This window comes from Sarcophilus harrisii, chromosome 1 (genome assembly GCF_902635505.1).
Source record: "Sarcophilus harrisii chromosome 1, mSarHar1.11, whole genome shotgun sequence".
Taxonomy (NCBI): Eukaryota; Metazoa; Chordata; class Mammalia; order Dasyuromorphia; family Dasyuridae; genus Sarcophilus; species Sarcophilus harrisii.
This window is the reverse complement of record NC_045426.1, coordinates 709606479-709618740: the sequence shown is the minus strand read 5'-3', so window position 1 is coordinate 709618740 and position 12262 is coordinate 709606479. Positions and strand designations below refer to the sequence as shown.

Sequence of the window (12262 nt, the reverse complement as noted above, 5' to 3'; positions counted from 1 at the left end):
GAATTCATATCCTCCCACTCCCAGGCAACAGAGGTTCTCCTACACCATCTGCCTCACTAGTTATTGGCCACATCCGGACGGGCTTGGTCCTGGGGACTCGGCCTTCCACAACTGGGTCTCTTGAGTGAGCCATTGGGCTTGTAGGGGGGTCACTCTCTGGGCGTGAGTTTTTATTTGTGTCCATTTGCCATTCCTCCATGTGAATAATTCCTGCACTTTGTTGGAGGGGAAAAGTTGGCAGTTGTTTTATGCCTGTTAAATCCCCATTAATAATTGGTCATTTAGGGGAGAGAGAAGCATCTATAGAGTACCTACTGTGTGCCAAGCCCTGCTGTGAACTTCAGACAGCCTCTTATTTGAGCTTTACAACAGCCCTGGAAAGTTGGTGTTGCTATCACCCCCATTTTGCAGATATGGAAACTGATGGCCAATAGTTACCCAGCTATCAAATGTCCAAGGTCAGATTTGCCCTTTGTGCTCTGGCACCCCCTAGTGACAGCCTCAGCAATCCTTCACGTAGGTTTTGCCTCTGTTCCTGCCAGAGGAGGCCCCGCTGCTGAGACGGATGCAGCCCCCGCTTCTGGGGCGCTCGACCCTTGTCCCCATCCCCGGAGGGATCCCTGAGCTCCTGAGAGGCCCACAGCTTGTTCCATGGCATTTTCCCATCCATAGGGAGCAGAGGGGAGAGGGAAGGTGACCCAACATGGGGAGGGGAAGCAAACAGGATGCTCTTTCCAGTTGATGTCTCCTGCTGGTCTCTGGCCGGACACGGAGCCACAGGTTGCCAGCAGGCCTCGGAGCCCAGGTCTTGGCCACTTTCCATTTATTCTCTCAAACCCCTCCGTCTTTGGAAGCTTCTTGGTGTCTCCCTATATTAGAGCACAGTGGAGCCTTCGAAGCACTGGTCTAGAGCAGGATCTTAATTTTGTTTGTTTTAAAACAAAGTTCCCTCAGAATGTACGTTATTTAAACTCTGAAAACCGGCCATGAACACTGGACTGGTAGGAAGACAGGACCCTCTGAGGCTCTAAACAACCCGCTGGGACACTGAGGCAGGGGGTGGGGGCTTCCTCTTAGAGGTGTTAAGACCAGGGCAGCTCTACTCCTTATAGACGGGAATCGAGGGGCCTGCTGCGCTTGGCATCCAGTGGGTTAGCTCAGCCTACTCTCTTTTGTTTGATCCCTTCTCAGTGTAAATGCTACCTCGGCTGCAGCCGTCCCCCCCACCTCCTCGGCCTCTGTCTTAACGACTCCTTCCAAGATCGAACCAATGAAAGCATTTGATTCCCGATTCACTGAACGATCCAAAGCCACCTCAGGGACCGGGACTGCTGCCATCACAAATATGAACCAGACTGCCATGGACCGGTAAGGCACGGGGAGGTCGGTGGGGTGAAGGGCGTGGTAGTGGAGCGGAGGTCAGGACGGGACCCGTCAGCTCAGCCCGCCTCTAGCTTGGGGTCCCACAGTACCAGGAGGCCCGCAGGGGAATTCGCTTCAGCAGCCGTTAGGGCCCTCATAGATCTCCTGGTCGGGCGACTGTAGGAATGGGGGCAAGTGGAGGAGACACGAACACAACAGTCCAGGAGGGAGCGCAGGCCTCATGACCTGAGCAGCGATGGAGGAGGGAGTCACTGCATTAGAGTCCAGTGGAATGAGACATCCAGGGCGTCCTTGAGGCAGTGATGAGGCTCTGGGGAGTGCCGAGTTCTGGGTGCCAGTAATACAGAGATGTCTGAGGAGCTTTGGAGGGGGAGAGACAGATGGAAGGGGGAGAGGTGGAGGGAAATAAAAAGAGAAGAGGGAGATGGAGAGAAATAGGAGAGAGGAAAGAAATGGAGGGAAGTAGAGAAAGAGGAGAGAAATGAAGGGGAAGAGAGATGGAGGAAAATAGATTAAGGGGAGAGACATGGAGGGAAATAGAGAGAAAGGAGACAGATGGAGGGAAATAGGAGAGAGGAGGAGAGAAATGGAGGGAAGTAGAGAAAGATAAAGGGGAGAGACATTGAGGGAAATAGAGAAAAAGAAGAGAGATGGAGGGAAATAGAGGAGAGAGGTGGGAGGAGATAGAAGTACTACCAGCGCCCTGGGCTCTGGGGATGCCTGCAGCGATGCCCCGCCCCGGCAGCATTCAGGCCTGTCCCAGGAGGCGAGGTCCGGAAGGTCCATCCAGGCTCTGGGCCTGTTGCCTCATTTCCCTTTCATGGTAAGAAACCCATTTTTCCTTTTTTTTTTTTTTTTTTGTTTGTTTCTTTTCTTTTCCCCAGTTGCATATGAAACAATTTTTTCTACATGTTTTCATAACTTTGAGTTCCAGATTCTTCCCTTCCTCCAACCCTCCTCCTCCCCCCAGAGGGCAAGGCCCATGTGAAGTCATGCAAAACACTAAAACACTTATAAAAGTCATGTTGCAAAAAAAAAAAAAAAATTCTCCTCCCTCCCCCCAAAAAACTCAAGAAAAAAAGGAAATGTTTGTTTTGGGTTTTGTGAGGCAGTTGGGGTTAAGTGACTTGCCCAGGGTCACACCGCTAGGAAGTGTGGTGTCTGAGGCCACAGTGGAACTCGGGCCCTCCTGACTCGGCGGTGCCCCCTGGCTGCTTCAGTTTGTCCTGAGGCCCAGCAGTTCTTTGTCAGGGTGTGAGCAGGATTGTTCACCCTCAGCCCCTCCGAGTGCTCGTGGATCGTTGCACGCTGAGAAAGCCGTTCCCGGCTGATGGTCCCACAGCATCGCCGTCACTCTGTGCTCAGCACATTCCCCTTTGCTCGAGTTTGGGGAGGATTTCCCGGGTTTTTCTGAGCTCCTCATTTCCCATCGAACATGATATTCCCACGTAGTCACACACCCCAGTTTGGTCGGCCATGTCCTGCTCCATGGGCTCCCCCAGTTCCTAGTTTTTTTGCCCCAGGAAAGAGGCCAGGTGCCCGTTTTGTTCGATAAATGCAGCCGGTGACCCCGGCAGGACGAATTGACACGGGAGAACTTTCCGGCTTTGGGCCCTTTGCTGCAGCAGAGGAGCCAGGACCAGGTCTCTGGGTTCTCCAGCTGACAGAGCCCGCTGAGCATGGGGCCTTTGGCTTGGAAGCCACTTCCTGGGAGACTTGCCCATTCTGGCCAGGGTGACCCTGGGTCTCCCTCTTCCCAGAGCACCGGGGGTCAGTTAGGCCTGGAGCCTTAGGAAGCGGCGCCACAGGAAGGACTGGAAGTGGCAGGGTCAGCAGCCCACTTTCGCACGTGGCTCTGTGGGCGACTCGGGGGCCGTGGGCAGCAGGGGGCCTTAGCAGCGTCCCCCTGGGCCAGACGGGGCCGAGGGACTGGCGGCCTGCCTTGGATATCGCCTCCGAGCCCAGGCAGCTTCTTAGGAACTGACTTGGGGGGCCCCGGGGGTTCTTTGGGCATGACTTTGATTTGGGGAAGGAGCTGAGGCATCCAGGGCTTCCCTAGGGGAACTCAAAGGGGACCAGGAGCCCTGAGGGGCGAGGAGCAGAGGCTTGCGTGGGGGTTGCCCCGGAGCACCAGAAGTCATTCTGGACGGGGACGGGGCAGCCTCTGCCTCCCTGTCGGCGCCCTAGGATGGACCATGTGGGGAGTCAGGAATGGCTCAGCCTGGCTCCTGCCAGCGCAGATGATGCCTGGGATGCCAGCCCTCGTCTGTGTCTCAGCTCCAGGGCCTGGGCAGGGGGAGGGAGGTCCCGGGGAGGGCACCCCCAGCTGCTGCAGCTGAGTGCCTCTGGGAGAGCTCACCTGCCCCATCTTGAGGGGGAAGGGACTTCATTTATCCTTAAGAAAGGCACAGCAGAGACTCTCCCTCTGTCAGGTTGAAAGAGCAGAATCTTGTGAAGGAGATAAAGCCCAAGGACATCCTGGAGAGCAGCAGTGACAGCGATGAGAAGATCCCCATTTCCAGGCCCTCCTCACTGCCCAAACGGAAGCTGGACCTCGAAGGGGAGACCGTGGAGAAGAAGAAGAAGGGCCGTCCGCGGAAGGACACGCGCCTCCTGCCTGTGGCGCTGTCCGTGCAGGTAAGGCCCCCGGGCACCTCAGCGTCCAGGGCTTCGGGGGACCCCGGGCAAGCCCCCATGCCTGAGGCTCACTTACCTCCCTCTAACTAGGGGTGAGACTCAGCCGGGCAGCACGGCGTGGCACAAGGACCAGCCAGGCCTGCGGGGAGTGAAGGCAGCAACCCAAGGGACTGTTGGGAAAGGGGTGGTCACTAGGGGGACCGACATGAGCACATAGGGGGTCCGGAGAGGCCAAGGGACTCGCCAGCTCCTACAGACCAGAAGCCAGGCCAGGGTGCTCTGACCACAAAGGACTACCCGGCTGCTCACACCGGCCCACTCTGAACTTGGGTCTTGTCCTCTCTAAGCTGCCCATACTCAGACTGGCACTGCGGGTATGGCCGCCTTCCTCCTCGTGCCGCCCCCGGGCCAGGCACTCATTGACCCTTCTCTGTTGTTTGCCCCCTCACAGTCCCCGTTGACGGCCGACAAGGATAACCTCTGTGTGTCCACCCCAGCACTAGCTCTTAAACTGCCAACGCCAGCCCCTCAGAAGTCCTTTGCCCTGCAGGTAAGCTGAGGGTCTGGGGAAGGGGCCCTGCGCGTCCCTGAGCTGAACTTGGGGCCCGTCTCTGGGCCAGCCATCTGTGCTGCAGTGACAGCAGTGGGGCTCCCGAAGGGGCTCCATAACCCGGGGCCCTGCTGCCCTGGGAAATACACAGGAGGAGAGAGTGGGTTACAGAAGAGGGTGATCTGGAGGGGGGCCCAGGGAAAAGCTCCTCCCACCCGATCTCCCCAGTGTGGGCACTATGTTGTCGGTCCTTGGGCTCCCTCCCAAGAAGACATAAATGGGAGCCACAAGGGTGCCCCCTCCTGAGGCCCATGTGGCCGTGGCCCCGACACATAGACATGTTCCTCCAGCAGGCTTGTGGGTGCAGGGTCTCTGAGACTCTCTGGGACCGGGGTGAGATGTGAGGTCCACACAGGAGCCACGAGGGTAGCTCTCTGAGAACCCCAGCAGCAGGGGCTGCTGGTCCTGGAGACAGTCGGCTTGTCTGGCCATCCCGGTTCTGCTTAAAACCCAATCATTTTGTAAAGGGCTTTGGTTTTTGGTGGTCAGGAGCCCAGCATGTGGCTGTCTGGCAAAGCCACCTGGAGGGGAAGTGGGGGGGGGGGCGGCAAAGGGTCCTTTCCCCATATTCTCTCTCGTCCCTCCTTTTTGTCCTGGCCCACGCCCCCCCCCCCCCCCCCCCCCCAATCTGTCATAAATTCTAAAACAATTTATAACATAAATGATGCTGTTGTGATTGTTTTTGGCTGGCACACAGTAGGTACATAATAAATGCTTATTGATACAAATAGCGTTGGCAGCTATCTCTTCAGCCCGCTCTGATCATAGCTTCTCCGATAATCCCCACGGCCCTGGAACATGAGGGATTGAGGGGGCAGCTACGGGCAGGGCCCTGACAGACCCCTCTGTGGAGCTGGGGCGCGCCTTTCCGCCAGCGGCTCACTCCGCATGCCCTTCTGGGGCCGCGCTCCTGCCTGTGGCTCAGAGAGCTGACCATGGCCCAGCCAGTAAATGAGGAGAGGAACTGAGCTTGCCTCTTCTGGGGGCAGCAAGGAAGGCCAGCCTCCTGCCACCCCCTGGCCTGGCCCGGGCCCACTGTCCACGGGGGCCTCTTCAGGGGGCGGTGCCAGCTGAGCAGGCTGGGCACGGGGTGTGGGTACGGGCAGTGACTGAGCGGGGCCTCCGCTGCCTTGGGCTGGTGCTGGTGGGATGGTAAAAGCGCCCCCCTCCTGACAGCCCAGCAGTGGGGGGGGGGGGGGGGGGTGCAGGATGCCCAGAAGCCTGGGGAAGCCGATGGAAGGTACGGCTGCTCAAGGTGCTGCTCTCTCCCCCTGTGCAGGTGAGCTCCGACCCTTCCCTCTACATCGAAGTGGAGAACGAGGTCACCGCTGTGGGGGGCCTGAAGCTGAGCCGGCTAAAATGTACGCGGGAAGGCAAAGAGTGGGAGACCGTCCTGACCAGCCGGATCCTGACTGCCGCGGGCAGCTGGTGAGTGTGCGGGTGAGCCGGCGCCCGGCCCGGGAGGGTGTCACGGCTTTGGCGCTGACCCGGGACCCCCAGGCCCTCCCCTGCCCGTGACTGCATTAGAAAGCAGGCGTTGTTGGGGGGGGGGGGGGGGTCAGAGAGGCCGCTGCTCCCACTGCATGACATAGGGGTTCCAGCGGGTTCAGTGGCTAGCCAGTGTCGACCAGGCCCCAGACCCAGCAGAGTTTTTAGAGGACCACAGCAACAGGCTAAATGGACGGGGTGACCCCCAAGCTCCTACTCCCTCCCACCAGCTCTGCATCTCCTGCCCATTTCCCTCCTTGGTAAAGTGAGGTGGCCAAAGCTTGCCCCGCCTCCATCTCCAAGGAAGTGGTGGGGACCTTGCAGGATTGGTCCTCGGGGCCTATCCCCTGGTGGGCACAGTCTCTCCTGACCCAGGGGGTCTCCCCGCACCCTGGGCCGGCCTCCCTCTCTGCCCAGACTTGCTGGGCAATTACGTCCCAGGCTTCTCCCGGTTGGTCAGGGTCAGGAACAGCAAAGACCCCAAGTTCTTCTGTAAGAGGGAGGCCCCCACTGGCTAGGACCTTGTAGGCCAGAGCTCCCTCCAACCCAGACCCCCTGTGGCTCCGCCATCTCTGGGGCGCCCGAGAGCACCAAGAGCATCCCACGGGGACCTTCCTGGGAGGGGCCTTGGGGTGGGGAGGGCGGGGCTGGTGGCGGGCCCATGGCTCCCCCCCAGACACACTGGAGCTTCCCTCCCAGGGCCCATCCCCAGACCCGCCACCTTCCAGCTGTTTGTGACCCTTAGTGGAGCCGTGTGTCACAAGTCCTGGCTCTGGGGGGGCCCTGTGTAAGCTCGGGCCTCTCCCTTCCCCATTTTCCTTTCTTCCCCTCACCCCCAGGGTGGGCTTTTCCCCTTACCTGGGGTCGGGGGCCAGGCTCGGGCCCGCTCGGACGGTTCCCAGCGTGACACCCACCCCCCTTGGCTCCTTGCAGTGACGTGGTGTGCGCCGCCTGTGAAAAGAGGACACTGTCCGTGTTCTCTGCCTGTGGCCGCCGCCTACTGCCCCCCATCGTCCTGCACTCCCCTGTCTCCACGCTGCACTGCACGGGACCCTACATCATGGCTCTCACCTCCGCTGCCACCTTGTCTGTGTGGTAAGTGACCCCGGCCCAGCCCCCCTTTGCCCCAGGGACAGCATGACGGGGCTGGGGAGGGGGCAGGCCTGGCCTTTGTGAGTCACCTCCCTCGCGGACCCCTGAGGCCAGGCTGCTCCCCGCCCCCCCAGGCTTGTGCCGCCTTGTGTCGCCACGGGCAGTGGCCCCCGCCCTCCTCCGCCCCCGCCACGTTGACAGGAGTGCCCAGTGCTTGGCCCGTCCCTTCTTCACCAGGCGCCCCTTCAGCCACATGGGGATGGCTTTCAGAGGGCGATGTTTTTGGACCTCTGTGGCTATTTTTTCCTTTCAAAAACGACTCTTTCACGCTCTGTCTTCAGACGGGCAGACGGGTGCCGTGGCGGTCTTCTAGATTAGAGCCTCTGGGCCCTTGGCTTGAGTGCCCGCTGTGAGCTGGGCCCGAGGGAGTGCCTGTGAGGCCCCTGTGCCAACCCCTCCCCCCAGCCTTGACCTGGAGCCTGGCCCTGCCCTCTGGGTGGTCTGGGAGCCTGGGGAGTCAGAGCTGCTTCTGGGGAAGTCGGGGCTGTCGGCAGGGGAAGCTCCTCCCCACCCCGGGACCCGGGCCGGGCATCCCATGTCTTTGGCAGGACTGATGGTCTCCGTTTCCCTTCCCAGGGATGTCCATAAACAGGTGGTCGTCATCAAAGATGAGTCTCTGCAGACCATTCTATCAGGTAATGGCGGCAGGGGCTCCTCTCCCAGCAGAGGGGGGGCGGGGAGCAGAGTTCTGGGCCCTGGCCTCGGGACGAGCCAGAAGGAGCAGCCCTGCTGGGCGCCAGAGAAACGAGGGCTTTTGTTTCCCGGTTAACGAGGTTCTCGGGGCATTTCCGCATCGTGGCGGCCGTGGACCATAATCCTCCTGGTCTTCTCCCTAGGAAGTGACATGACTGTTTCGCAGATCCTGCTGACCCAGCACGGCATCCCGGTGATGAACCTGTCTGACGGGAAGGCCTACTGCTTCAACCCGGCCCTCTCTACCTGGTGAGCAGGCTGGCGACCCCGGGCACCTGGGAAAGGGGAGCCAGGGAGAAGGTGCCAGGGTGCTTTGTGCCCGCTCCGGCCACTGCCTGGAGGGAGGAGCTGGTCTCGGGCTGGTACCGGGGTCTCAGTCGGCAGGCTCCAGGGTCCGCCTCTCCTCCCCAAGACCATTAGTTGGGTTGGGGACTTGGATCGTTTAAAGCTGATTGTGGGTCGCCCCTTTCCACTTACAGTGGATGGGCTGTGTGCCCGCCCAGCCGTGTCCCCTCTGGTGGGTGGGCACTGAGGCAACAGAGGGGGTGGGGAGGGCAGGGTCGCCTCTCTGGGCACAGCCCCCCTTCCCCCCGGGCTTAGAGCTCTGATGAGCCTTTCCTCCCACCAGGAATCTGGTTTCGGACAAGCAGGACTCCCTGGCCCAGTGCGCGGACTACAGGAGCAGTTTGCCGTCCCAGGAGGCCACGCTGTGCTCCGGGCCTCTCGCCATAATCCAGGGACGCACAGCTAAGTACGTAAAGCCTCTGTCCCCCCGGCCTGGGAGGGAGGGAGGGCGGCGAGCATGGAGGTCGCAGGCTTCTGTCTGCGGAGCACTTCCTGTGTTAGGAAGGAAGGAGACATCACCTACCGGGTGATCCCCATGAGCACCCACTGTAGCAAGTGCTCCGAGAGAGACACAGACTCCCTGAAGCGATCCCCTGAAGCTGGGGTTGAGCTGGCAGGGAAGGCCCAGGGCTCATCAGGCTGCGGGGCTGGGGTCTTCTCAGCAACGTGTCTGGGCTCTGTCCCCTTGTGCCCCCTGACCCTGCTCCCCCCGGGGCAGGCCCCACTCCCTGGGGCCAGGCCATCGCCCTGGGTGCCCCCAGGGCTTTTCCTGAGGCTCAGGTCTGAGCGTGTCCCTCCCCTGCTCGGGGGCTCCCTGTGGCTTCGGGATCCCACACATTAGAACGCTGCTTCCCCCCTCCCCCTGCCTCAGCCTTCTTACGCTCCAGCACGCTCTCCTGAATCCAGGGGCTACCTGGGCCGCCGTCCTTGCCCCTGTTCTGGCCCCGACCTCCCCGCCTCCATAGGTCCCAGCCGGTCCTCCCTCTGCAGGAAGCCTTCCCTCGGTTCATTCCCTCCCAGTGCTTTGTGTGCTGGCTCCCCCTTAGTCCATGAGCTCCTCCAGGGCAGATGTCCTCCCGGGCTGAGCACACAGGAGGTGCTTAATAAATGCTGAGGGCACCTGCTTCTCCAGCCCAGAGACCTCCTGGCCAGAACAGCCCACTCACTACAGCCCCTCCTGCTTCTCCAGCCCTGATGCTGGCGTGGGGCTGTCCGTAGTTGCTCGGCCCCCGACCCTGGCTGACCCAGAGTGCCGCAGGGGGGAGAGGGAGCCGGGGAGGCCCCGTGACCAGGGGTAGAGCAGGACGGCCCAGGTGAGGGTCTGGTTTGTGGGGCAGGAAGCCAGCCCTGAGGTGGCCTCCCATCCCCCTCGTTAGTGCCCTGGCCCCTTCTGTGCTGTCCCGGAGAACTCGGGCGAAAGGGCAGCCACAGCCCCCTTGGGCAAAGCGAGCCCGGACCCGGCTCACCCCCTCCCCCCCACTTTGCAGTTCAGGAAGACAAGCTACCCGGTTGTTCTCCGTGCCTCACTTGGTCCAGCAAGAGACCACCCTGGCCTACCTGGAGAGCCAGATGGCGGCGGCGCTAACACTGCAGTCCAGCCACGAGTACCGCCACTGGCTCCTCATCTATGCACGGTACCTCGTCAATGAAGGTGAGCCCGGCCCCTGGCTCCCCGGGGCCTACCCTGCTGACTGGGGGGAGGGGGCAGATCCTCTGGGTCTGGGGGACCCGAAGCTGGGCACAGACAGGCTGGAAGGGGGCTCCCCGCTACGTCCCGAGAGATTCCTCTCGGCCACGAGTGGTACCGACTCGGCCCAAAGCCCCAGCCGCCCGTCCAGGGGCCGCTTCAGCCTGTCGTCCTCTCCCAGGGTTTGAATATCGGCTGCGAGAATTATGCAAGGATTTGCTGGGGCCGGTCCATTACTCTACCGGAAGTCAGTGGGAATCAACGGTCGTGGTAAGGTCTCACGTTCCCTTTCGCCCGGTCGGTCAGAGCTGCCTGAAGGGAGGGGCAGGGCCAGAGCCCCCCAAACCCCCAGAGAGCTCTGGGAGAGGAGAAAGGAACTTTTCTTGGAGCAGCGCAGGGGCCCAGGGCCCTTCCCTCGGCTGCCCAGGCTCAGCGGGCCCGTGACCTCCCTAGGTGCCCGGGCAGTGGACCAGCTGGGTCAGGCCTGGGGCCACATTTAGGGAGTGTCATGAAGCTGGAGGTTGGTGTGGGAAACAGGCTGCCCAACATGGAGCGGGGCCTGCTGCCCCCGAGCTGCCACCAGAGGGCAGGCACGACTTCAGATTGTGCCAGCTGAGGGCAGAGCCTGGAGCTGGGGGGGGGGGGAGGGCACAGGGCTTTGCCTGGAGCTGGTGGTCACTCATGAGAGGGCTGGACAGCCCCCATGGCCTGAGACTCCCCCTCCCTGGGCACAGATGGCCGTCACGTTGGCGCGTCTGCCAACAGTACCTGGCATCACAAAGAGTTTCCAGCTTTTCCCATTTTGCCATCTCTTGTTTCATTCCCAGCGAGCCCTTAGGGTGGTGGGGCCGGGGGGGGGAGAGGGGGGCTCTGGAGCACCCTGTAGCGGAGGCCCCCCTGGCCCCAATTCTACCTCCTCTCTCTGCGTGCAGGGCTTGCGAAAGCGGGAACTTCTCAAGGAGCTGCTTCCAGTCATCGGGCAGAACTTGCGCTTCCAGCGGCTGTTCACAGAGTACCAGGAGCAGCTGGACATCCTGAGGGACAAGTAGCAGCCCCTGGCCCGCTCCAGGAGGAACAGCGCTTCTTGGCACGAGCCCTGACGGACAGACGGCCGGCCAGCCCTTCCGAAGGGAGCCAGCGGGAGGGCCTCCAGCACAGGGGCCGCTCTTGTCCGAGGAGACCACGGCGGGGTGCGTGACATCCGGACACGGACAGGCCCGGCCCTCCTTCCTAGAAGGGCCTCCCTCTCCAGAGCAAGGTCCGGGACTGCAGGGAGCTGCAGCTCTACGTGGCCGGGAGCCTCCCCATGTGCTCCGGGGGACTTGCCACGAATCGCCAGGGAGGCGCGGGGAGATGGCTCCGCCCTCCAGAGCCCGTCGGCGGCAGAGGCCGCGGGCAGCACCGGGGCCCCAGAGCTCGGCAGGCTCTGAGCCCTGCCACGGGGAAGGCGGAAGCAGCCCAGAGACTCCCCTGCCCAGAGAAAGGCTGCCCTCCCCCAAGGCGGGTTTTCCACGGGGACCCGACCGCTTGTGAGAGAGGACTTTTCCTTGGCCAAGAATCAGGATTTCCCTATGGGGCACGTGGACGCCTGTCACCCATAGGACATCGCAACTCTAATTATGACAGCTATGTGGCTCAATAATTGTACCAAAATTAACCTGTCCTCATTTGGTTTTTAATTTTTAAATGTTTGTAAAAGAGACCGTTTTTCTGGGAAGGGGCAAGGGGCGGGCGATTCTTTTTGTAAGTATGAAATAAATGAACACGGCATTGGATACAAAACCCGGCCCGGCCTCCAGCCAGGCGTCTCCCGGCCCCCCGGGGCCTGTCTCGGTCACAGGGAAGCAGAAGCAGGGCCGTGGGGTGCCAGGGTGACCCCTCCCCGGGCTGTACGAGCATGTGCGCGCACACACACGCACACACACACACATATACACATATGGCATGGGATGTCACTAAGGGGGCTGGGACTAGGCTGGTATTGTTCAGGGCCCTCCAGCAGATGAAAGCATGAGCGCAGAGTGGTATCTGGGCTCCTCTAGCTCTCTGGGAGGTGCCCCCGAATCCCAGAGATGTCGGGGACCCCCAGTGCTCTTACCCACAGGGATTGGAAACTGGAGCGTTTTCCTGGCCTGGGCCTGTGCTCCTCCACATGGCTGGGACTGCGCGCATGGGCCCTCTCTCCGTTCCCTGGGTAGCCGAGGGCCGTGCGTGCGAGGGAGAGCTCGGGCCTGGCCCCCGCCGGGGACTCTGCTCGTCTCTTCTGC

The 12262-nt window shown here is 61.3% G+C and overlaps 1 protein-coding gene across 2 annotated transcripts in view; it reads left to right on the top strand.

The window, feature by feature from the left end:
- The window catches only part of LOC100920800 (protein HIRA), a 69304-nt gene extending 57526 nt beyond the window's left edge, over nucleotides 1-11778 (top strand). For both annotated transcript variants that reach the window (XM_031948974.1, XM_031948975.1), the window contains 11 exons: nucleotides 1192-1368; nucleotides 3816-4020; nucleotides 4472-4570; nucleotides 5910-6058; nucleotides 7052-7213; nucleotides 7847-7905; nucleotides 8107-8212; nucleotides 8592-8714; nucleotides 9796-9959; nucleotides 10177-10265; nucleotides 10928-11778. In XM_031948974.1, the coding sequence (XP_031804834.1) occupies nucleotides 1192-1368; nucleotides 3816-4020; nucleotides 4472-4570; nucleotides 5910-6058; nucleotides 7052-7213; nucleotides 7847-7905; nucleotides 8107-8212; nucleotides 8592-8714; nucleotides 9796-9959; nucleotides 10177-10265; nucleotides 10928-11044 (1450 nt within the window). In that variant the 3' untranslated portion in view covers nucleotides 11045-11778. The remainder of the gene's footprint in view (nucleotides 1-1191; nucleotides 1369-3815; nucleotides 4021-4471; nucleotides 4571-5909; nucleotides 6059-7051; nucleotides 7214-7846; nucleotides 7906-8106; nucleotides 8213-8591; nucleotides 8715-9795; nucleotides 9960-10176; nucleotides 10266-10927) is intronic.
- The last annotated feature ends 484 nt before the right edge of the window (nucleotides 11779-12262 follow it).